This window comes from Eptesicus fuscus, chromosome 9 (genome assembly GCF_027574615.1).
Source record: "Eptesicus fuscus isolate TK198812 chromosome 9, DD_ASM_mEF_20220401, whole genome shotgun sequence".
Taxonomy (NCBI): domain Eukaryota; kingdom Metazoa; phylum Chordata; class Mammalia; order Chiroptera; family Vespertilionidae; genus Eptesicus; species Eptesicus fuscus.
In genome coordinates, this window is record NC_072481.1 from 309,099 (window position 1) to 331,570 (window position 22,472).

General features: G+C 63.1%; 2 protein-coding genes across 7 annotated transcripts; one reads left to right on the plus strand and one right to left on the minus strand.

Moving 5' to 3' along the window:
• Nucleotides 1-132: 132 nt before the first annotated feature.
• On the minus strand, nt 133-13,550 carry UBE2J2 (ubiquitin conjugating enzyme E2 J2). Of its 6 annotated transcripts, none has more exons than XM_054721419.1 (7): nt 13,491-13,550; nt 9,620-9,750; nt 6,668-6,708; nt 2,075-2,177; nt 1,861-1,999; nt 1,304-1,384; nt 133-762 (listed from the first exon to the last, which is right to left on the minus strand). In XM_054721419.1, the coding sequence occupies exons 2-7, from the start codon at nt 9,748-9,750 to the stop codon at nt 478-480; spliced, it is 780 nt and encodes a 259-aa protein (XP_054577394.1). In that variant the 5' UTR covers nt 13,491-13,550; the 3' UTR covers nt 133-477. The 6 variants fall into 6 exon arrangements, with proteins under 6 accessions (XP_054577394.1, XP_054577392.1, XP_054577397.1 ...); XM_054721417.1 differs by having other exon boundaries at nt 1,855-1,999; XM_054721422.1 differs by lacking the exon at nt 13,491-13,550 and adding an exon at nt 13,236-13,324 and having other exon boundaries at nt 1,855-1,999.
• A 3,002-nt stretch (nt 13,551-16,552) lies between these two features.
• SCNN1D (sodium channel epithelial 1 subunit delta) lies at nt 16,553-22,337 on the plus strand. The gene is made up of 13 exons (XM_028160868.2): nt 16,553-16,603; nt 18,411-18,784; nt 19,784-19,991; nt 20,070-20,260; nt 20,440-20,528; nt 20,603-20,766; nt 20,864-20,962; nt 21,124-21,241; nt 21,361-21,439; nt 21,522-21,579; nt 21,729-21,811; nt 21,925-22,000; nt 22,125-22,337. The coding sequence occupies exons 1-13, from the start codon at nt 16,586-16,588 to the stop codon at nt 22,335-22,337; spliced, it is 1,770 nt and encodes a 589-aa protein (XP_028016669.2). The 5' UTR covers nt 16,553-16,585.
• The last annotated feature ends 135 nt before the right edge of the window (nt 22,338-22,472 follow it).

Below are 22,472 nucleotides of genomic sequence, written 5' to 3' on the forward strand. Positions count from 1 at the left end.
CACAGTGAGCAGGCTCCCGGCCCCTCTAAGTGCACAGCCGCCTCCGGGCCGCAGGCTGTCTCTGGGCAGCTGGTCCGGGCCCCACCCTGGGGGTCAGAGCCCAGGAACGAAGAACGCACGCAGAGCACCTCGTAGGCATCAAGTTTTGTATTTTAAGTGATCAAATCTATAAAATGAAAAACAGGTTTACTAAAACATGTCCCAAAGACAATGCAGGAGATGAGGTACAGAACCACAGCGTGAGGCCCCTCCTCCGCGGCCCGAGCTCCACAGCGAGACCAGAGTGCGTGGGCGGGACTCGTGTCTACGCTCCAATCCAGACCCCACACTCTGGTTTTTGTTTTCCTCTTAATGGTTTTTAAAAAGCTAACCCCAGGCGTCGGGCGGGTCCGCCCTGTGCGGATGGCACGTCCAGCCAGCCAGCGTCAGGCTGGGCCGTCCCTCGCTCTTGGCCACCTCTGCGTCCCGGCGTGCAGCTCACTCCTGTGCTATGCTTCTCAGCACGTACTTGACCGTGTAGGCAAAGGCTGCAAACCCAACTATAACAAACAAGTTCGCCAGGGCGCCGCCCAGGAGTCCGTGGTGCCGGTTGGCCTGCTGGAAGCCCGCGAGGTGGGGCCCGGCCCCTGGCGCGTGCCCGTTGAGGAGCTGCAGCCCGTGCTGGCCGTGGTGCGTGTCCCCGTCGGGAACCACGTCTGGTAAGGGCAGCGCCTGGGGTCTGCTGCTGAGCTCGTCCTGTGCTTTTTGCTTCTGTTTAATCTCCTGGGAGAAGCAGGAGACAAAGGGTCTGAACAAACCAGCTCCTGTAGGGCCAGGAGGACCCTCGGCCCCCAGGGAGACCGAGACGGTGGCGGTCGTTGGTGGGTTTCACCCTGGCACCCACCCAGTCACAGACGTGGGGGCCAGTGCCTTGACAATCACCCCACCTGCTCCTCAGGGCCCAGGACTGAGCCAGGTCCGAGTGGCTTGGTCACTGTGGCCTGAGCCGAGTGCAGCCCAGCCTTCCGCTCCCAGCCACTGGGACAGGGAGCATTCCCAGCCCTCACGCAGGGCTCCCCACTCCTGGCCCAAGACCCCGCACCCCACGCTGGTGCTCAGCTGGCCAGCTCCACACCCAGGCCCGTGCCCCGGCCGCTCCCAACTCCGCCCCTGCGGTCCCGGCCTGCGAGGCAGGCCTGCTGCCCTGGAGCATGCGGGGAGCTCCCTCGGGCTCTCGCCTGCAGCCAGAGCAGGAACACATGGTTTTCTGGAAACAGCTGGACCCTGACCCAGGGAAGCAAAGCTGACCCCCAGGCACTCTCACCTCCACGACTTCAGGAAACAACTCACAGAAGACTTTGTCTTTTAAATTAAACACTAAACTCTGTGCCGCCAGTTGTCTTTTCTAGGAAGAAAGAGAAGGGAATGAAACCCAAAGGTGTCCGTCAGTCCTTTCAACTCCCAAAGCAGGTGACGTCACGGGCTGCCGCCCGCCCGCTGCGGGACACACTGGACAGGCTGTTCTTCACAGTAAGCTAACCTACAGTCGAAGGCTTAGCAAACAAGAGAGAAATAAAAACCAGGCAAGGGCACATGCCCGAGTTGCGGGTTCCATCCCTAGTGTGGGGTGTGCAGGAGGCAGCCAATGAATGGTTCTCTCCCACCACTGATGTCTCTCTCTCTCTCCCTTCCTCTCTGAAATCAATAAAATTATATTTAAACAGAAAACAGTCAACAAGAGGAGTAGGTGCTGTGACCGCATGCGACACCCTCAGGGTCTGCAGGAAGCTCGGCCAAGAACAGGGGACTCCAGGGCTGGGGTCCATGGTGCTTGGGGAGCAGGGACATGGGCAGGAGCCCCCACCAGGCCCTCACCCTCACCGTGAAGTCCGACGTCTCTATGCTGCCCAGGGTGGGGCCCTTCTCCACCATGAAGCTCAGCAGCCCGGTCAGGATGGTGGAGACAGACCAGGCCGGGTTCCAGGTGTCTGGGTGGAAGTCCGTGATGGAAAGACACAGCCTGCAAAACAGGGGCCCTTCAACAGAGCGCTCGCCATGGCCGCAGTCTCGCCGCACAGCAGGCAGAACGCCTTACCTCGTATTGCACTTAAATCTTCCATTGGGGGTTATCATATAAATACTAGGAGGTTTAAAGGGGAATTCTCTGGGAAAAATTAGTTTTCCATGGTAATAGCCACCTGCATCGAAACAGAGAAAGATCGGTCATGGTCTACAGAGCACCTCCTTGTCTCCGCCTGCGCCCACCTACCCGCCCACTCACAGCCCCCACCTGCGCCCACCCACCCAACCTGCTCACAGGCCCCCACTGGTGCCCACCTGCTCACAGCCCCACCTGCGCCCACCTACCCGCCCACTCACAGCCCCCACCTGCGCCCACCCCACCCACCTGCTCACAGGCCCCCACTGATGCCCACCTGCTGACCATCCCTGGAACACAGGCGGCCAGCCCCACGGCTCCTGCATGCCCCTCAGCGTGTCTGCTGAGATCACCTCTCCAGGTCCCCTCCACATCCACCGGTTCCTCCTCCACCAAACCGCACCCTGCAGCAGGCAAGCCCGTCCTCCCTCCCACCTTAACAACAACAGAAAACCAACTCTGACCCCCACACCGTCCAGTTCCTGCCACCTGCCCTCATCTTGTCCCTGGGAGCATGTCCGGGCTGCCATCACCCCAGCTCACATTCCATCATGGCCCCCCATGACCTGACCTTGAGGTCACCAGGCCTCCCCATGGGGTGAGACTACGCCTGACCCTGCCTCCTCGAGCCGACCCCCCGCCACTTGGCCCCCCGCCTCTCCATGCCCAAGGTGCAGTGCCCAGCTCTCTGGCGCTCTCCCCAGATCTGCACTCCTGGGGCCTCACCTGACTCACGTGACACGGGGAGACCGTGCCGGCTCTCCCTCCGACTGGCACCTCTGCCTGGACCCTGGACCCCTCTCCAAACCCCAGAAAGGTCCCAGACGGACTCCTGCTCCTTTCCTCTAACAGCAACCCCATCCTCTTGGCTGCTCAGACTAAAATCTGGGTCCCCTGCCCCCATCACACCCACTCTGTCAGCAAACTCATCAGCCCCACCTGCCAGCTGGTCCAGAGCTGGCACTTGGCGGGCCTCACCGCCTCCACCCGCCCACGCAGCTCGAGGTCCACCCGCCCATCTCCCGAGGCCTCACCCACGCTCTGGGGCAGCCCCCAGGAGCCTGTCAGAAATGCAGAGCCTGAAAGAAACCATCAACAAAACAACAAAAAAGCCCACTGCATGGGAGAACATATTTGCAAATGCTATCACTGATAAAGGTTTAATCTCCAACATCTACAGGCAGCTTATGCAACTTAATAAAAGGAAGATAAATGATCCAATAAAAAAACGGGCAACGGACCTAAACAGAATATTTTCAAAAGAAGACAGAAGGAAGGCCAAGAGACACATGAAAACATGCTCAAAGTCACTTATTTATCCGAGAGATGCAAATCAAAACAACAATGAGGTACCATCTCACACCTGTCAGAATGGCTATCATCAACAAATCAACAAACGACAAGTGTTGGCGAGGATGCGGAGAAAAAGGAACCCTCGTGCACTGCTGGTGGGAATGCAGACTGGTGCAGCCACTGTGGAGAACAGTATGGAGTTTCCTCAAAAAACTGAAAATGGAATTCCCATTTGACCCAGTAATCCCACTCCTGGGAATATATCCAAAGAAACTAGAAACACCAATCAGAAAGGATATATGCCCCCCTATGTTCATAGCAGCACAATTTACAATAGCTAAGATTTGGAAACAGCCTAGGTGCCCGTCAGCAGATGACTGGATCAGAAAACTGTGGTACATCTACACAATGGAATACTATGCTGCCATAAAAAAGAAGGAATTCTCATCATTTGCAGCAACCTGGACGGGATTGGAGAACATTATGCTAAGTGAAATAAGCCAGTCAATGAAAGAAAAACACCACATGATCTCACTCATTTATGGATAATAAAGAACATTATAAACTGATGAACAAAAAGATAGATACAGAGACAGTAAAGCATCAAACAGACTTTCAAATTACAGGGGGAAAGTTAGGGAGAGGTGGGGGAGATAAGAAATCAACTGAAGGACTTGTATGCATGCATATAAGCATAAACAATGGACGCAAAACTCAGGGGGGTGAGGGCATGTATGGGTGTGGGGTGGGGGGGTAATGGTAAGATATGTACACATATAATACCTCAATAAAAAAAAATGTCAAGAATAAAAAAAAAAAAAAAATGCAGAACCTGGGCCCACCCAGACCAGGGATGTGTGCGTGTGTGCACGCATGTGCACGTGCACATTCACTGTGGCTTGAGGAGTGCTGCCCTGTCCTCACACCCAGGCATGGTCCCGCCTCAAGGCCTGGCACACGCCATCCTCAATGGCCAAGGGCTCTGCCCCAAGGCCAGGCTTGGGTAAGGCCTGCACCCCCGTCTGGCTACAGTGCCCCAGCCGCCTCACACGACTGTCCTTCCCTCCCGAGGGCCATCTGTGGGGCCAGCTCCACAGGCAGACACGCCTGCCCACGAGGCAGCGCTCGACACGCACTCAGCCCTCACAATCGCTAGGAAAGCCCGACACACACAGGCCCTGTCCCCTCAGGAAGCGACCTGAACAGCGAGTACAGTGCCCTGTGAGCGCAGTGGAGGGCGTGAGGGGGCCGCCCACTCGCTGCGAGGAACCTGCCAAGAAAACTGACCTCTAAGCACACACACGGGCCCAGCACTCCTCCTCCATCACCCACCCGAGACCAGAGCAGCCCAGTGCCCTGAGAACCACCCCGGTGAGAGCTGGCCACACCCACTGTCCTCAGAGGCCAGGGCTCGGGGGCTCCACGCCGTGCAGCCGCGCAGGGAGAGGACAGCCCGCTGCGAGATGCGCACGGTAGACCCTGAGCCTACAAACACACACACTCCACACCACGGAGGGAACTCTGGGAGAGCCTGGGCTGAGGGGAGCCTCGAGGGGGTCCTCCAGGGTGGGAAGGGGCAAGGCGGGGTGCCAGGAGGGGGACCCCTGTGCCAGCAGCTTGCACCTTGCATTCCAGTGTCGAGGGCGACTAAGCCACGACGGGAGGAAACCTGTGGGGCCAGCTTCGACTCCCTTTGCAACTCGTCAACAGTCCGTGGGCCATCACAACGCCGACTCCTGCGGCCCCGCCCAGTCCTGTCCCCCGCCTCTCCCTGCAGACACAAGTCATCGGCAGAGGGAGTCCCCCCACTTTGTTCTTTTTAAATTGTGAGCTATCGACACTCGAGGTCCTTTGCTTTCCGTGTAAGTTCCAGAATAAAACCTTTAGAGTAAGCTTGTATGTGTCTGGGTTTGATGGGGGGAGGGGTCTGCAGACCAGCCCAGAGACTCTGTGGCAGGCTGGGCAACGGGCACGCAGGTGTTGAATGCAGGGGCTGGCTGTGCCCAGAGAGCGCAGGACAGTGGGGTCCGAGACAGGGACGGCGTGGACATGGGAGGAGCATGGGGGACGGGGAGCACAGTCAGAACGCCCAGGAGCCAGAGGAGGGGCCAGGGGAGGACAGTCACCCCTCAGGGGCCACAAAGGCCCGACTCAGAGCCCCGAAAGCTGTCCCCCTGGACGGACAATGGAGGCAGCAACTCGGCTGGTCCCATGGAGACCCTCCTGAGAGCAGTCAGCGGAGGACAGCCCTGAGCCAAGCTGAGCTGAGCTGAGCTGAGAGGGGACTGGCAGCTCGTCGAGTGAAGCTCATTAAAAACATGCACGGGTTTAATCAGCACCTTCACGACCTGGCCCTGTTCTGAAGCCCATCTTTCCAGAGTTCTAGGAACACCACCTGGCAGGCCATCCGCGAGCCCGCACCTGCTGCTGGGCACTGGGCCATCCCCCGTGTAACCTCAGTAACACACCCGCCCCACAGGTCTGCTTCGGGACATAGTTCCTGGGCAAACCCTCCCAGAACGGGACCCTCCCTCCCGCTCAGCTGCCCACGCCTCTGACGCCAGCACGCTCAGACCTTCTCTACAGCACAACTCTTCTCAGTGAAACCTATACAAACCCACACAGTGCTCTAGCCAGGACCTAACAGCGAGCACGCAAAGCTCTGCCCACCTGGGCATGGCTGTGCCCGGGATTGCCTGGCCACAGCTCACATCTAGACCCAGGCTGATGCACCCAGGCATTGCCGACAGCTGCGAGGTCTGCGCTGTAAGTGACACCGGCACCCTGATGGCATCAGCAGAAGCTAGGAGAGAGGCAGGCCCTGCTGACCGGGCAGGTCCCATGGCCTCCCTACGCCTCAGCGCCATGTCCACACAAGGGCCCACCACTGAGCCCCAAGACTGGCCCAGAGACAGCAGCCAATAAACCCATCTTCCCCTCGACAACACCCCCTTCAGAAACAGCAAGGGGACCAGGCAAGACTGTTCACCTAGCCCTGACCCCCCTGACCCCGGAGACTGGGCACCACCCAAGGACTCACAGACGGCCCCTGGGACATGGTCCCTGAGACACGCACAAAACCACACTCTGAGCAAACTCCCCAGGACGCGGGGAACCTGAGCTCCAAATGAGTCCAGCGTGGAAAGAGGGGCATTTACAAGGAAAGGGCACTTGGCAGGCAAAAGCTGCGCAAGCAGCACTCCTCTCGCTCTCGCTCCGAGCAACGGCTCGACTTACCTTCGTAAGGAGTCATCTCAGGGCCTCGGACCACATAGTGCCTGAGGGAGAGAGAAAATTAGCTGGCTTTGGGGTGCCCAACTCCCCCCAACCTGAGTCACTCCAAGGCCAGGGTTTGCAGGGCCACCAAACCAGACACCCACAGGCAATCCGTCAGTGACACTGAAGGTCAGGGGCCGACCGGCGAGGCCCTGCGAGGCCCTCGGGCTCTGGGGCAGCGGCCCTTAGTCACCCATCTTCTACCTCCACAATACACATGAGATTAATCCTCTCTAACCATTAACGGCAACTGACACTTTTAAAAACTTAATTTCACAGCCTTCGTGAGCACCACTGAAGTTCTGTGTTTCTCAGTGTGGCCACATACCCTGCAGAAGGCAAGACGGGACAGCCGGTGCAGGAGCCGGCTCTGTGCCCAGGGTCCATGTCCCACGAGAACCAGACTCCACCACGGAGAGCTGCCGCGAGCAGAAGCCACGGGGACAGCCCTGCCGTCACCACCGCCTGCACCTGGAGCCCGGGCTGCGCACACGTCCACGCCCCACACGCATGGGGAGGCTTCCGCTCACGCCAGAGGGTTTGCACTTACAGACGCTCAGACAGCAGGAAAGCACGAAGGAGAAAGTGGAGGTAAGATCAGCAGAAATGAGAGCAGACAGACCTGCCTCCAACCACCTCCTCCCACCAGGACACACACACCGTTAACACACAACACCTGCTATCTCCTGGCTGATGTGTCTGTCTGTCTGTCTCTCTCTCTCTCTCACACACACACACACACACACACACACACACACACACACGTGCGCGCGCTGTGATCCTACGTCAGCGGACCAGGAACAGCCCTTAAAGCTAAACACATGACACGTCCAGGAGTGTGGCCTTAATTTCTCGCTGCTCCAGTTCCTGGCCAAGCTGAGCACAGGGAGAGGGAGAAGCAAGTGCAGGGAGAGCGGGCAGCAGTGAGTGCGGGGAGAGCGGGCAGCACTGGGTGCGGGGAGAGCGGGCAGCACTGGGTGCGGGGAGAGCGGGCAGCACTGGGTGCGGGGAGAGCGGGCAGCAGTGGGTGCGGGGAGAGCGGGCAGCAGTGGGTGCGGGGAGAGCGGGCAGCACTGGGTGCGGGGAGAGCGGGCAGCAGTGGGTGCGGGGAGAGCGGGCAGCACTGGGTGCGGGGAGAGCAGGCAGCACTGGGTGCGGGGAGAGCGGGCAGCACTGGGTGCAGGGAGAGCGGGCAGCACGGAGCTCAGAGGCCTGTCTCATCCAGAAAGTGCTGCCTGCTGTCTGCCGAGGGGCCAGCCACTGCCGTCCTCCCACGCCTGGGGCTGGATAAGCTGAAAGGAGGCCTGCAGCCCGGGACTCTGGGGGTGCCAGGCAGAGGTGCCTCTGAGACCCCCCTGCTGGAAACCCTGGGCACTGGGTCTCTAACGGGCTCCCGGGTGGAGTGTCCGTGAGTCCGAGGGGCAGGAAGCTGTGCCTGGTCTCTGGACTCTGCCCTGTGCCTTTTCCCTTTGCTGATTTTGCTGTGCATTTTCACATAATAAACCGTAACAGTGGGTCCTCTTAGCAAACGATTGAATCTGGGGACCCTGACTCGATGTGGGGAGGGGTCCCTGCATCTGCTGACTGTGTCCTGGGGGCCACACTTGTTTTTTGTCCTTATTTGGGGGCAGGGAGAGCCCTGCTGGGACACTGCCACCCCACTCACGCTGAGGCCCACGTCACCCTGAGAACCCTCCCCCCACCTGCCAGAGCCCCCTCATCTGTAAGCCAAGGAAGGTGGACCCAGATTCCCTGAACACCTGTCCCATCTGGAAAATACTTTTCTTTCTTCAATCCTCACCCGAGGATATTTTTCCCATTGATTTTCAGAGTGAAAGGGAGGAAGGAGGGGAGAAAGAGAATCATGGACGCGAGAGACAAATCGACTGGTTGCCTCCCACATGGGCCGGGGATCGAACCTGAAACCAAGGTAATGCCCTTGACCAGGAACCGAACCCGCAACCCTTCAGTCCACAGGCAACAGTCCAACCACTGAGCCACACTGCCCAGTTGGGCCCTAGCTGGTGTGTCTCAGTGGATAGAGCGTTGGCTTGTGGACTGAAGGGTCCCGGGTTTGACTCCGGTCAAGAGCACATGCCTGGGTTGTGGTCTCGATCCCCAGTAGGGGGCGTGCAGGAGGCAGCCAATCAGTGATTCTCTCTCATCACTGATGTTTCTCCCTCTTTCTCCCTCCCCCTTTCTCTCTGAAATCAATATAGATTAAAAAAAAAAACAACTTTACAAACTGCCCAGTTGGAAAACACTTGTTTTCAACTTAGTTAAATCTCTTTCCTCTAGATTTGTTTTTTAATTTTTAGTTCCTTTTTAAGATTAAAATGTAAAATACTCTTCAAAGAGAAAACGCTGCTTAGTATTTAGCCCTACACCTCATTTCTCAACATCCCCAGCCACCCTGGTAAGGGCAGCCTGTCGCAGGGGCGTGCGGCCTCCTAACCCACTTTCACCCGAGGAAGGACCCGAGGAAGGACCTGAGGAAGGCGTGTGCAGAGGCACAGAGCCCACCCGGCCCCTGCAGGCCAGTGCAGGCCCCGCCCCTCTGTCCCACTCCCCAGGGCAGGGCAGGCTCCTCCACAGCCCAGGAGCCAAGGACAGAAGACACTCAGAGGAACTCCTCCTCCAGCAGCTGTGAGCTACACCAGAGCCGCGGTGGGTTCCCGGGCGCAGTCCTCTCCCAGAAGGACCCTTTCTAACCCCGCGGCAGGGGTCAAGGACAACCCGCTGTGTCCCAGCTGCCGCCATGAGGAGCGTCTGCAGGCCTCCCGACGTCTACCAGCACCGCCGACGGGTGCAGGAGCCCCTTTCCGAGCTCCGTGATGGGAGCCCCAAGCCCACCACCCGACCGCGGGAACCTGGGTGAGCCAGGGAGGGGTGACTGACCACGCAGGGCCTTACCACTCAAGAATATTGGAAGGGAGGGGCTCAGCACAGATGTAAGGCACCGGGTCTTTCTTAATCCGAAGGTAGTCCTGTTTCAGTCGCTGGGTGGCTGTGGTTGGAGCTCTCTTATTGCTGTTGCTGCTCATCTGTTGAAAGTAAACACGTGTATTCACCTGGGACCAGGACACAGCACCCCGGTGCCACTGCCCAGAGCCCAGCAGCCATCACTCATGCGCATTTCACACGGCCCCCAGCTGCGAGGCTGCGGCTGTCCCGACTCACCCACCCCAACACCGTAGGCCACACAGTCTCCCATTCCACCTGACCTAATCCCAAGCAGCCATGGTGGGAGTGTCTGAAGCCTGGACCGGACCCTGGGCCACAGCACTCAGGACGCACCCACCCGCCCCTGTAAACCCCCTTAACTCCCTCAGCACAGCACCGCTGTCACTCTCAGGTTCTGGGGAGACAGGGGACCCTTGAAAGACGCAGATGCATGTGCTGGGCAGAGGCCTGAGGAGCACTGTGCCCGGGACAGCCCTGGGTCACGGCGTCAGGAGCAGAGAATGGTGGCGAACAAGGCTGCCAGGGAGCCCTGGGACACCTCAGCTATGCTCCCGAGGCGGGGGGAGATGGGGAGACAGGGCGCCCCACTCTCACAGGCACCAGAACAGCGCCAACCCAACTGCTTCAGCTACTGGAGTTTCTCATAACTAAGTGGGAAGGCAAAAAAGTCATGCTGCTGAGAACGAAGTGTGAGAGCGCTGGTCCAGAGCGTGACCGACAGCAGGGACACGCAGGGTGTGCGGACAGGAAGGAGGGAGCACCCGCCAAGGGGTGGCAGACTGGATGTGGGCAACGGAGGAGGGGCCTACCCTCCCGCTCACCCCCACTCCACCGCCCTCTGCCACTCGGTGTTCCTACTCATCTTGCCACAGCCCCGGACAGCAGTGGCCGGGCTCTCTCTCCACCCTGACCTCCCTGTCCCTACAAACCTGAGGTCACCCACCCCCACCATGCCTGCCCTTCTCAGCCTCCAGCCTCCGCACATGTGTTCCCTGGGGTCAGCCATGGGCTTGTTCCTTCCCTCCCTCCCCCCTCAGCTTCCGCATCACCTCATCAGAGCTCGAACCCTCCCCAGAGCACTAGCCCCACAGACCACACCCAGCTGGGTGTGCTCACTCTGCACCCAGGGTCTGCAGACCGGCCTCCAGCAGGACACCCCCAGGGGTCCTCTGGCGTGCACCATCACCCACCCCTGCTGCTGGCTCTGAGGTCTCTCACCCTCAGAACCCTGCTTCCCTCCCTTGCCCATTCCCACCAACTCAGCCTGGCCTCCTGGCTTCTCGTCTCTCCCCGTTCGTCCTTCCTGGACACTAAGTCAGGCTAACTTGGTCACCACAGTTCTCACCACAGCCCTTGATGACCGCCCCCTCACAGCCAAGCAGATCAACGCCACGCCACCCCTCCCCTGCCCGCCAGCCCCTCTAAAAAGCAGCACCAGCCAGCCTCCCAGTCCCCAACTCCCAAGGCCACTGAACCGCCTCAGGTCCAAACCCCTTCTCCTGATAAGCACACGGCTGCCTGGGAGCCCAGTCTACTGGCAGAAACTCACCCTGGCCCTTCCCAGTGTAGCTCAAAGCCAAGACCCTCAAAAGCCTCCCTGATTTCCTACTTAAACGCCTCCACTCTCTCTCCTTCACTGACCTCCCTCGGCCCAGCTCCATACAACACAGGTGCCCGTCAGGCCCCAGCAGACAGCCGTGTGCCAGGCGCAGCCACCGACCAGCCTGGGAAGGCGGCGTTGCCCCACACAGCACTGCTCCCAGGCTCCTGGCCGGAGGTGCCAAATGGGCAGGTGGCTCACCTGGGCCAACACCTGGCAACAAGCACGGCCACCCACAAGCAGGGCCACCACAGGACGGGTTCTGCCTCCTCTCACCGTTCGCCCTGAGGTCACCCTCTGCCGCGCACAGAGCAACGCGCTGGGTGGCTCAGGTGCAGCTGTGTCTGCATCAGCGAGGTGGCCACGCTGGACACAGTGCAGGTCAACGGGCAGCCACACGCGGGAAGACTGGCCACGCCTGGCCACGCACTGACTCCTCTCTGTTGCTTCCAAAGCCGTGAGCTTTCAGATCACATTCATGATCCACCTGCTCGGCTGATACAAAGGAAAGGGCTCCCGTTTGCCGCACCCAGAACAGTGCTCTCAGGACCCTCCAGGGGGTTCAGGGAGACGTTTCTCCCAACTGTCCCCTCAGAACAGGGCATGTCTCGGGCTCCCGCACACCAAGGCCCCCAGACAGTACACGTCAGGTGTGTGACAATGAAGGAAATCACTGAAATCAATAAAAATAATTTTTAAGAGAGAGAGAGAGAGGAGGAAGGGAGAGAAACAGAAACATCAATGATGAGAGAGAATCATTGATGGGCTGCCTCCTGCACGCCCCACACTAGGGATCTAGCCCGCAAACCAGGCTTGTGCCCTGACTGGGAATCAGACCGTGACCTCCGGGTTCTTAGGTCAACGCTCAAACCCGACCCACGCTGACTGGGCCTCTCTCTTAAAAAAAAAAAAGAGAGAGAGAGAAAGCCAGCATGGGTTTTTCAAGAGTACACCCCAAAGCTGAAGGCAGGCACCACCTTACAGGACACGAGTCCCCTCAGTCTCACATTGGGACAGACTGTCCAGCATCTGTTCACCCTGTTCCTCCTCGCTCGGGCATCCCTCCCGCCCCGCGTACACGCAGCTCAGGTGACAGCGTGGCATGAGACCTTGGCCCGACAACCGGACAGGCACGTGACGTGCACGCCCAGGACTTTGAGAGAAGTCTCTCCGATCTCCACCAGGATTGCTTCACAGGCTGGCCGGGAGCCCAGGCTCATGGAGGCAGCTCCGCCACCACCCGTGTACCTGCCTGAGACGGGCGCTGCCAGGAGGGGTCGGCGCTGCCGAGGTGTGCAGGTTGTTAACTGCAGTTCTGGGCACCGAGATCCCACCCGCCTGGAACCTGCACACGGGACTTCCCCGTTCGGCGAGACCCTCGGGTCCCCTCTCTGGCGCCGGATGGCACCACCTTCCATCACGGGGGCCTGCTCTTAGGCACCTGTTAGCTCCACGCCCGCTGAGCGGCGGGCTCACCTGCTCTGGCTGTTTGGTGCCAGGGCCCAGCAATGAATGGCTGGGAACTGGCTTTGAATTAGGACCAGCTAAGGGGCGTTTTCATCGAAAAAGAAGCTACAAGTTTACACGTGGCCAGAGTCTGGGACGATGCAGGTCATTCGCAGAGAAGGAGAGAGAACCGAACACAGACGAGGAACTTGTCCGTCCGTCCGCGACCGAGTCCCGCTCCGGCTGCCGGGATGGAGTCCTCCGACCCCGGCTCCCGCTCTCCCCGCCTGCACGTCCCTCACGACCCACCACGAGGGGCAGGACCCCAGGACACTCCTTCCTGGGGGGCTGAGGAGGCCGCGCGGGGCTCTAACTGTCAGGGCGGAGCGGCGGCTGAACGGCACCACCGTGGCCACCCCAACGGGTCCCCGGACCCATCTACACCCCAGAGCTACGCGGCTCGCCCGGGAGGTGCCCACAAGCGGCCGCTAACGGGGTGCCTTTCCGAAAGGGACCCACCGTGTGGCCGGCCAACCGAATGCCCAAGTTTGCCGCAGGACCACCCCGGCCGGCAGCCCCGGGCGCCCGCCGTAACCGACCTCGGGTTCCGCGCACGGAAGCTCCGGGCGGAGCCCCGCGAGCGGCGGGTCGGGCGGGGGTGGGCACCCAGGGGCCCCGAGACCCGCGCCCCTCGCCCCTCGCCCCCCGCGGGCCGGCTCCAGCGGCTCGGACGCGCGACCGAGGCCCCGCCGCAGGCCCGCGGCGCGCGCTCACCTCTCCCCGCCGCCGCGCGTGGGCCGCCGCCGCGCTCAGGCTCGCCGTGGTCGAGGCCGGAGCAGGAGCGGAGAGTGGGGCCCGCGCCGGAGAGCCGCACCGCCCGGGACCGAGCCCACCGCCCCGCCGCAGCGCCGCCGCCGCCGCCGCCTCAGCTTCCAAGATGGCCGCTCGGGGGCGGGGCCATCCTCGCTTCCGATTCCGGGGCGCGGCTCGCTGGGCGGCCGCTCTAGGCGGCGGGAGGCCGTGGCTCGCGTCTCGCTGCTGCCTCCCGCCCAGCGAGGTGCGGACTCGGCGCGTGCGCACTGGCGGCCGTTCCGCCGAGCTGTGCCCCGACCCCCTGGGCAGGTGGGATGCGGCGGCCGCCGCCCTCCCCGGCCTCACTCCGCCATCGCCCCGTCCGGAGCACCGGGGACAGTCATGGACCAGGGGGGCCCGGACCCCCGCTCCGTACACTCTCCTCCCCAGGATTCCGGCTCAGGAGGACGCGCCATCCGAGAAAGACAGGCCCAGACCAAGGGTGACCCCGAGTCACTGGGACCCGCCGCCTTTCAAAGGAGCCTCCCAGCCCGGCCAGTGTGGCTCAGTGGTTGAGCGTCGGCCCAGGAACCCAGAGGTCACGGTTCGATTCCAGGTCAGGGCCCATGCCCGGATCGCGCGCTCCATCCCCCGCAGGGGCCGTGCGGGAGGCAGCGCATCCGGGATGTTTCTAGTCGATGTCTATCCCTTTCCCTTCCTCTCTCTCTAACAATCAATAAAAACATATTAAAATGTAAAAAATAATAATAATAATAAGGCTCCTCCCGGTCGGCTGGGGGCCCAATCCTTCTGCCCACTTCACAGAGGAGGGCCAGGCATTCGAGGGCCCTGGCCCATCAGTGACCCAAACCGGCCCATGGCCCCTGAGCGTCAAGTCCTGGGTGCCCCGCGGCGGCCTCTGCCGGAACCTGTGCCAGGTGGGGTCCGCCATGGGCCAGTCTGCCCAGCCCCTGCCCCTGGGGAGAGCTGTTCTCATAAAAATACTTGCGCTGTTTCCCCGGCCGAGTTTTCCACCCGGCCCATGAATAGGGTCATTATGCACCAGTGGACAGGCTTGAGGCCGGCTTCTGCTCCCACGGTCCCCTCCCTGGCCCTGGGGGAGGGGAGGCAGAGCTTGGCCACCCCGGTGAGCGGGTTGAGCGGAGGGCAGTCCCAGGCAGAGGGAGCCCTCGCCACCATGGGGAACGTTCAGAGGGGCAGGAGGGTGGCAGACACGGGGCAGTGGGAAGGTTGGTGTCTGGACAAGGGGGGGGCTGGGTGGCTCGGTAGGCCAGCACACTGCCCACCGCACCCCCTCAAGGGCCAGCCCAGGAGAGGACCGTGTGTGTGGGGGGTGGGGGGTCCCCCCACAGGTTGTGCCAGGGGAAGATGCTGCCTATTGACTGTGAGGCAGAAGGTACTCGTTGGCCAGGACAGATCCAGAGGGGCCGTCGCTGTGCAAGGCCGCATGGCTCTCAGGCAGGCTGACTGACCGCAGGGCAATGGGTGGGGGACACCGAGCACCGACGGGTCCAGCCCTGACCGAGGGCAGAGGGTGGGCGGGCATCCAGGGCACCTGAGACAGGACCCGAGCGGCTGCTGCAGGGCTGGCCTGAGCGCTGGGCAGAGCCCGGACTGTTCGTCATCCCTCAGCCAGGCACCTCAGCGTGGGAATCTGCTCGCTTCCTCCCCTGCACCTCTTTCCTTCTGGGAGGCTGGGGGTTCCCCTCTGAGCCTACACAGGGAGAGGCACGTCCACAGGGAGCGGAAACGGGCTCCGAGAGGCTGAGTAATTCGGGAAAGGTCACAGTGACAGAGTCATGATTCGCACCCACACCCCGTGAGTCCAGGGCCAGCCCTGCCCCCAGCACGACTTCCCTCTCCCAGCCGTCACCGGGAGCATCCACCTCCTTCCAAGCCACGAGGCCGGTGATCTCCCCCCTCCCCAGAGCCAAGGCCCCCGGCACGGCCTGTCAGGCCTCAGCACTGATTTGGGGTAGGGTGCCAGGGACCCAGGGCCTGCCCTGGGGAGGAGGGAGCAGTAGGGCCTGAGCTGACCCCTCAAACCGGGGCCCGGGCTGCAGTTCTGGTCATCGGGGACGGTGAGGCCTCTGGGGTCGTGTTGGGTCCCCCAGTGGGAGCACAGATGGTGGGTCCCCCTGGGGGTGGGGCATTGGGTCGTCCTACCTGCAGCGCCCCATCTGGCCTCACACGTCCACACTTGGGCCGAGGATTCCAGCCTCAGAGATGATGTCATTTGGGCCATGAATGTGGTGTGTGTTGTTAGCATGTGGTGTGTGGTCTTAGCATTTGTGTGGCCATGATGTGGCATGTCCCCTTCGTGGGTAACAGGGCATGGCAGCGCACATGGTGTGTAGTCTCAGGGTATAGGGTATGGCCTTAGCGTCCGGTGTGGCATCGTAGTGGGTGGTGTGGTCAGTGGTGGCCTCAGTGTCCGACGGGGAGGCTGAGCCGGGTGCCTTGGGACTCCAAGGGCCATCTCCACACCCAGGCCCCGGGTGGTCCCGTAATGAGTGCCCGTCCCAGTGGCTGGGTGGCTGGCCCTGGGGGACGCCTGGATTCTGGGACAGAGGCCCCTGCCCAGCATCCCTTGGCCACAAACAGCTGTGCTCAGAGCTGGCAGAGTGAGCTGGGCAGGCCTGGCAGGAGGGGGAAGCAGGGGGCTGAGGGCCGGGACACACGGGGTCCGCAGGTGTCTCGCCTCAGGGAGATCTGACCTTAAGGGCCAAGAGCTCTGCTCAGGGGGGTGCAGAGCTGGCATCCAAGGGGGTCCCACTCCAAGGCAGGCCTCTCTCTCCCTCCAGAAGCCTGAACCTCCTCGTTCCCAGCTGGGGTCAGGGTCCCAGGCACTCACCCAGGGGAGGGACCCCATCCCTGTCCCCAAAGGCTGCCCCTTCCGTGTCCGGAGCAGGCAGGGCTGCCCCCGGCAGCTGGCCCCTCCCCGGCACCTCGCCCCGTGCAGCCTGTTATAAATAGGAGGCAGCCCAGCCAGTGTTGGGCCACATCCCTCTGTCACCGGCGGGAGCTGCCACGGTCTGGCCACCTGCCCCGGGAGAATGGAGGCACCTGCACAGGTACCTGATGTGGGGCCACCGGGCAGCGTGTCCTGGGGTCTCCCCAGCCTGAAGTGGGGGGGGGGGTGTCCCACGTGTGACCCTGAACCCACATGCATGCACACACACACACACACAGGGCGAGGGCAGGAGAGCCACGGAGCCCCCACCGACGGTGGGCTTGGTGTGTGTGCGGAGCGTGTTTGTACACATTCGTGTACGTGTATGACTGGGGAGCCCCTGCTCCTGCTGTATCTGAGGTGTCTCGGAATTCGTGCCCACGTTCGCCCAGGGTGTCTGGGGCCCCGTCTCAGGACACCCTGGAGGCTCTGAACGGCCCTCAAGGCCAATCCCCAGAGCTCCCCTCTGCCCTGGGAGCCGCCGCGGGGGTGGGAGCGGGCCGGGCTGCAGGTCTGGAGGAGGGCGACAACATGGGCACTGGAGTCAGAAGCACCTGCCGAGTCCCCTGCTCACCTGCAACCCGCGGCTGAGGGCTCAGCATGACCTTGGGGAGGGGGACGAGGTGGGCAGAGCTCTGTGCCATGGGGTGCCCACCAGCAGTACCCCGGGGTGGCACGTGCTCCTGGTGGCAAGGCAAGTAGGGGCCCACACACCGAAGGCCACAGGAGGGGCGGCCCACCCACCCCACTGGGTACCCGAGCTCCCACGAAGCTGGCTGGCTTGCTGGGACACGCATGTTCTCAGAGCACATGGGAGCAGCCTGCTCTGCATACCTGGCAGCCGTGTGCTGGCTGAGCCCCAGCAGCCGCTTCCCTGGGCTCAGCCCCCTCCCCAGGCGCCCCCAGCTGTTAGTTGGAGGGCCCAGCGCCCAGACGCCTGCACCCAGTCACCAGAGGCCTAATGATTCAGACCCCGATGGGGACAGTGCGGAAAGTCCGCTGGAGGCCCGCGCATGACTCAGTGCGTCCAGGGCAGCAGGTCGGGCCCGCTCAGGCCCTGCGTCTGTGCGTTGGGGTGAGTGGGTCTTGGGACACGAACCTCCGGGGCAGGACCGGGGGCCAGGCAGGCCACGGCTCTACTTCCTGGGGCCTCAGGTCCCGACCACTGGCTGGCCTCTGCCTACTTTTCCTGAAGCCGAAGGCCTAGCTGGGTGGACCATGCCCCGCCCTCGGCCCACAACCCTGAGTGGCACTCAGGCCTGACCCTTGGCCCAGACATGGCCGAGCAGCCTGGCTCCGTCATCCTAGTCAAATGCAGATGTGGGGAGTTGGGGGAGGCCATCGAGGCCCAGAGTCAAGCCTTCCCAGGTGCCCCCAATATTGGGCTCCTGGCCCACGGACAGGACACAGTCTCTCCTCTGAGCAGGTCACCTGGCCTCCTCCTGCCCACAGGCCCTGCCCCACCTGGGGGAAGGCAGGCAGAGCCCCATGCCCTGCTCTCTCTGCCCCCACCGCCCAGCTCGGCTCTGCCCTGATAAGACACGCCTGGGGAGGTGGGGTGGGGCCGTGCCGGGCCTTGTGGGCATGGCTGCAGGTCAGTCCCAGCCTCAGGTGGACAAGCCTCAGGTGGGGCCTCTTCCGAGCTTCAGCAGGTCGGGCCCTGCCCCTGGGGGCCGAGGGAACACACCTGTGCTGGGAGCTCCCAGGGACAGAGAATGGAAGTCCACCTGGCCGAGGTGCCCCCAATATTGGGCTCCTGGCCCACGGACAGGACACAGTCTCTGCTCTGAGCAGGTCACCTGGCCTCCTCCTGCCCACAGGCCCTGCCCCACCTGGGGGAAGGCAGGCAGAGCCCCTGGCCGAGGTGGAGAGGCCTGGGTGGGGTCCGACTGGGTCAGGCCCCGCTGAGGCCCGCTTCTCGGACGCAGGCTGGCGCAGTGGCCCAGGCAGCTGGTGAGGGGCCCAGGACCTGCAAGAGCCCCCAGGCCCCGCCCCCGCCCCCCATGGAGGAGGGCCCCAGGGAGCCGCTGGTGGAGCTGCCCGGCTCCTTCAGGGAGCTGTTCACCTTCTTCTGCGCCAACGCCACGGTGCACGGCGCCATCCGCCTCATCTGCTCCAGCCACAACCGCCTCAAGACGGCGTCCTGGGGGCTGCTGTTCCTGGGCGCCCTGGGCGCGCTCTACTGGCAGTTCGGGCTTCTCTTCGAGCAGTACTGGCGCTACCCCGTCATCATGACCGTGTCCGTGCACTCGGAGGGGAAGCTCTTCCCGGCCGTCACTCTGTGCGACATGAACCCCCACCGGTGAGGGCCCGGGGGGCGCGCTGGGGGCCGGGGGGCCGGGGACCGGGACGAGGGTTCCTGCATTGCCCTAGGTGTGCCTCGGTTACTATTATTTAATTTTTTTATTATTTGTTAATCCTCACCCAAGGACATTTTTCCATTTATTTTTAGAGGAAGTGGAAGAGAGAGGGAGAGACAGAGAGAAATACCGATATGTGAGAAACACATCGATTGCTTGCCTCCTGCACATGCCCTGACTGGGGCCTGGGCTGGGGAGGGGCCTGCAACTTAGGCACGTGCTCTTGACCGGAATCGGACCCGGGACCCTTTGGTCTGCAGTCCAACGCTCTATCCACTGAGCCACACTGGCTAGAGCTTAATGTATTTTTGTTGATTTCAGAGAGGGAGAGAGGGAGAGAGAGAGGGAAAGAAACATCAATGATGAGAGAGCGTCATCTATCGGCTGCCTCCTGCACGCTCCACACTGGGGATTCAGCCCACAACCGGGGCACGTGCCCTGACAGGGAATTGAACCTGGGACCTCTTGGTTCCTGGGTTGACGCTCAACCACTGAGCCACACTGGCCGGGCAAGTGCCTGGGTTACTGATGACTCCACCTCCTCTACCCTGTGTGCAGCCAGGACCTCTGAGACCTGCTGAGGGTGGGTCTTAAGGAGAAGGGAGAAACAGGCACCTGGTGCGGGCAGCCAGGGAGCAAGAGGGGAGCTGGGAGGGGTCTCCAGTCGTGGGAGCCCCAGGAGAAGGGTGCAGGGCGGCACTGCAGGGGGGAGGCGGCAGGAGCAGAAACAGGAGGGGCTGTGAGGTACCCAGGGGCCAGGCCCGGCTGGGGCCTGACTCCCCGTTGCAGCCCAGCTCCCATTTCAGAGCCTCCTTCTGGGCATCCCGACTCGGGAAGGGGCTGCTGTCTGCTGACTCCAGGCCAAGAGGCTGGCCCCAGCGACGCCCTGGGACGGATGTGGGGGGCCTGGGGGTGACTGACCCGGCTCGCCCCTCTCTCAGGCCCAGCCTGGTGCGCAGACACCTGCAGGCCCTGGACGAGTTTGCCCAGGAGAACATCTACGCCCTCTATCAGTTCAACCTCAGCAAGAGCGGGGGCATACCCTCTGCGGAGGCCCGGGGCCCCGAGCCCGCCTTCCAGCTGGACCGCAGAGTCCGCCTGGAGCGGCTGGGCGGCCCGGGCAGCCAGAACAGAGTGGGCTTCAGGCTGGTGAGCGTCCCTTGCGGGCACAGTGGTGGGGGTCGCAGGGCCGGGGAGAGTCTGTGCTGAGCCAACCCCCCACCCCAGTGTAACAGCACCGGCGGCGACTGCTTCTACCGGGCCTACTCGTCGGGCGTGACGGCCGTGCGCGCCTGGTACCGCTTCCACTACGTGAACATCCTGGCTCTGCTGCCCCCACACCCCGAGGACGGCCACCAGAGCCACGGCGGCCACTTCGTCTTCTCGTGCCGCTACAACGGCCAGGACTGCCAGGCCCGGTGAGTGGGCGGGGCGGTGGCCGTCCTCCCGGCCCCACCCAGCGGGCATGGGTGCCACCCGGGGGCCCCGCCAGCGGCAAACAGCTCTCGAGGGAGATAAGGCAGGCCTGGCCCCTCGGGCCACATGCGACGGGTGGCGGGGGAAGGCGTGTGCCATCTGAGTGTGGCCCCCGTTCCAGGCACTTCCGGACGTTCCACCACCCCACCTACGGCAGCTGCTACACCTTCAATGGCATGTGGACTGCCCAGCACCCGGGCATCACCCACGGTGCGTGCCAGCCGGGGCCGCGGGGGGACAGGGTGCTCCCCGGCCTGGCCTCACCCCCCGCCTCCCTCCCGCAGGGATCAGCCTGGTCCTCAGGGCTGAGCAGCAGGACGCCCTCCCGCTGCTGTCCACCGAGGCCGGCATCAAGGTCATGGTCCACAAGCGGGACCACACGCCGTTCCTGGAGCACCGGGGCTTCAGCATCCGGCCCGGGACGGAGACCACCATCGGCATCAGAGAGGTGCGGCGCCGGGGGGCGGGCGGAGGAGGGCCCCAGCCTCCAGGTCACTGGTCTGAGGGCGAGGGCGGCTGGGTAGAACTGAACCCCCTCCCCGCAGGACGAGGTGCACCGGCTCGGGAGCCCCTACAGCCACTGCACGGACAGCGGGGAGGGCGTGGACGTCCCGCTGCTGTACAACGCCACCTACACCATGCAGGTGCGCCTGGGCTCGGGGTGTGGGGGGGAAAGGGCTCAGGGAAGGAGGCGCAGGTAAGAGGGAGGTGAACCGGCCGGCAGGTAGGCAGGCCCTAGGGGAGGGATGGCTGCTCCCCCCCTCCTCCTGGGGACTCCAGCCCCAGGGCCTTGCTGTCCCCCCAGGCCTGCCTGGTCTCCTGCTTCCAGCAACTGATGGTGAACACCTGCTCCTGCGGCTACTACTTCTACCCCCTGCCGGCGGGGGCCGAGTACTGCAGCTCCGCGCGGCACCCGGCCTGGGGTGAGCCCGCCCCGCCCACAGCCCCACTGCCCCGCCCCGCTCACCTGCGCGGGGCTGCACACCTCTGCGCCACCCCTGGGTCTCCTCTAACGGGTTCCCCTGTGACCCCGCCCCCCCAGGCCACTGCTTCTACCGCCTCTACAGAAAACTGGAGACCCACCGGCTTCCCTGCGCCTCTCGATGCCCCAGGCCCTGCAGGTGAGTGGGGAGTGCTGGGGTCAGGGGTCACGGCCCTGGGCACCACCGAGCGGGTATGACATGACGGGTCTGTCTCTCCTAGAGAGTCTTCCTACAAGCTGTCAGCCGGAAGCTCCAGGTGGCCTTCCTCCAAGTCAGGGGTGAGCCCCCGGAGGGTGGGTGGGGTGAGGGCTGGACAAGCAGGCGGGCCTCACGGATCCCACAGCCCCTGCGGTCCCTGCCCTCCCACCGGCCTGCTGTGCCTCGGAGGCTGGAGGCGCAGCGGCCACAGGGAGCCCTCTGTGTGCAGGGCTGGATCCTGGCCGTGCTGGGCAAGCGTAGCCCCCCGAGCCCTGGCCGGAGCCGGAGCCCTGGCTGGAGCCCGAGACCCAGGTGGGTGCACTCCGCCTCCTCCGGAGGTCATGTCCTGGCCCCTCCTCCTGCCGACCTCACCCTTCCGTGCCCCCGAGGCCCAGGGCCCAGCCCCTCCATCTCTGCCCCCACAGGAGCAACGTGGCCAAGGTGAACATCTTCTACCAGGAACTCAACTACCGCACGGCGGACGAGACGCCCGTCTACTCGGTGAGCGGCGGTCCGAGGGCTGGGGGCGGGGCAGCAGCCGGCCTGTGTGGGGCTCCGAGCCCATGGCCCCACACAGGAGCGGGGGCGGGGGCACCTGTGCAGCTCACGGTCCACGATGCCACAGGTGCCGCAGCTGCTGTCGGCCATGGGCAGCCTCTGGAGCCTGTGGTTCGGCTCCTCCGTCCTCTCCGTCCTGGAGCTGCTGGAGCTGCTCATCGACGCCGTTGCCCTGGCCCTGCTGCTGGGCTGCCACCGGCTCCGGCGCGTGCAGGGGTCCCAGCCGCGGGCGGCCCACTCCAAGCCAGACCAGCCAGGTGCCCAGGGACTGCGGGCATGAGGCCAAACGCCCAGGGGCCCAGCCCGCGATGCCTCCTGGGGCGCTGGCAGGAGTCTCAGCCGAAGAGTTAGGTCAAGTGTGGGTCCCCCAAGACTCCTAACCCCTGAACGGGCCGGAGCCTAGTCTGATGCTGGG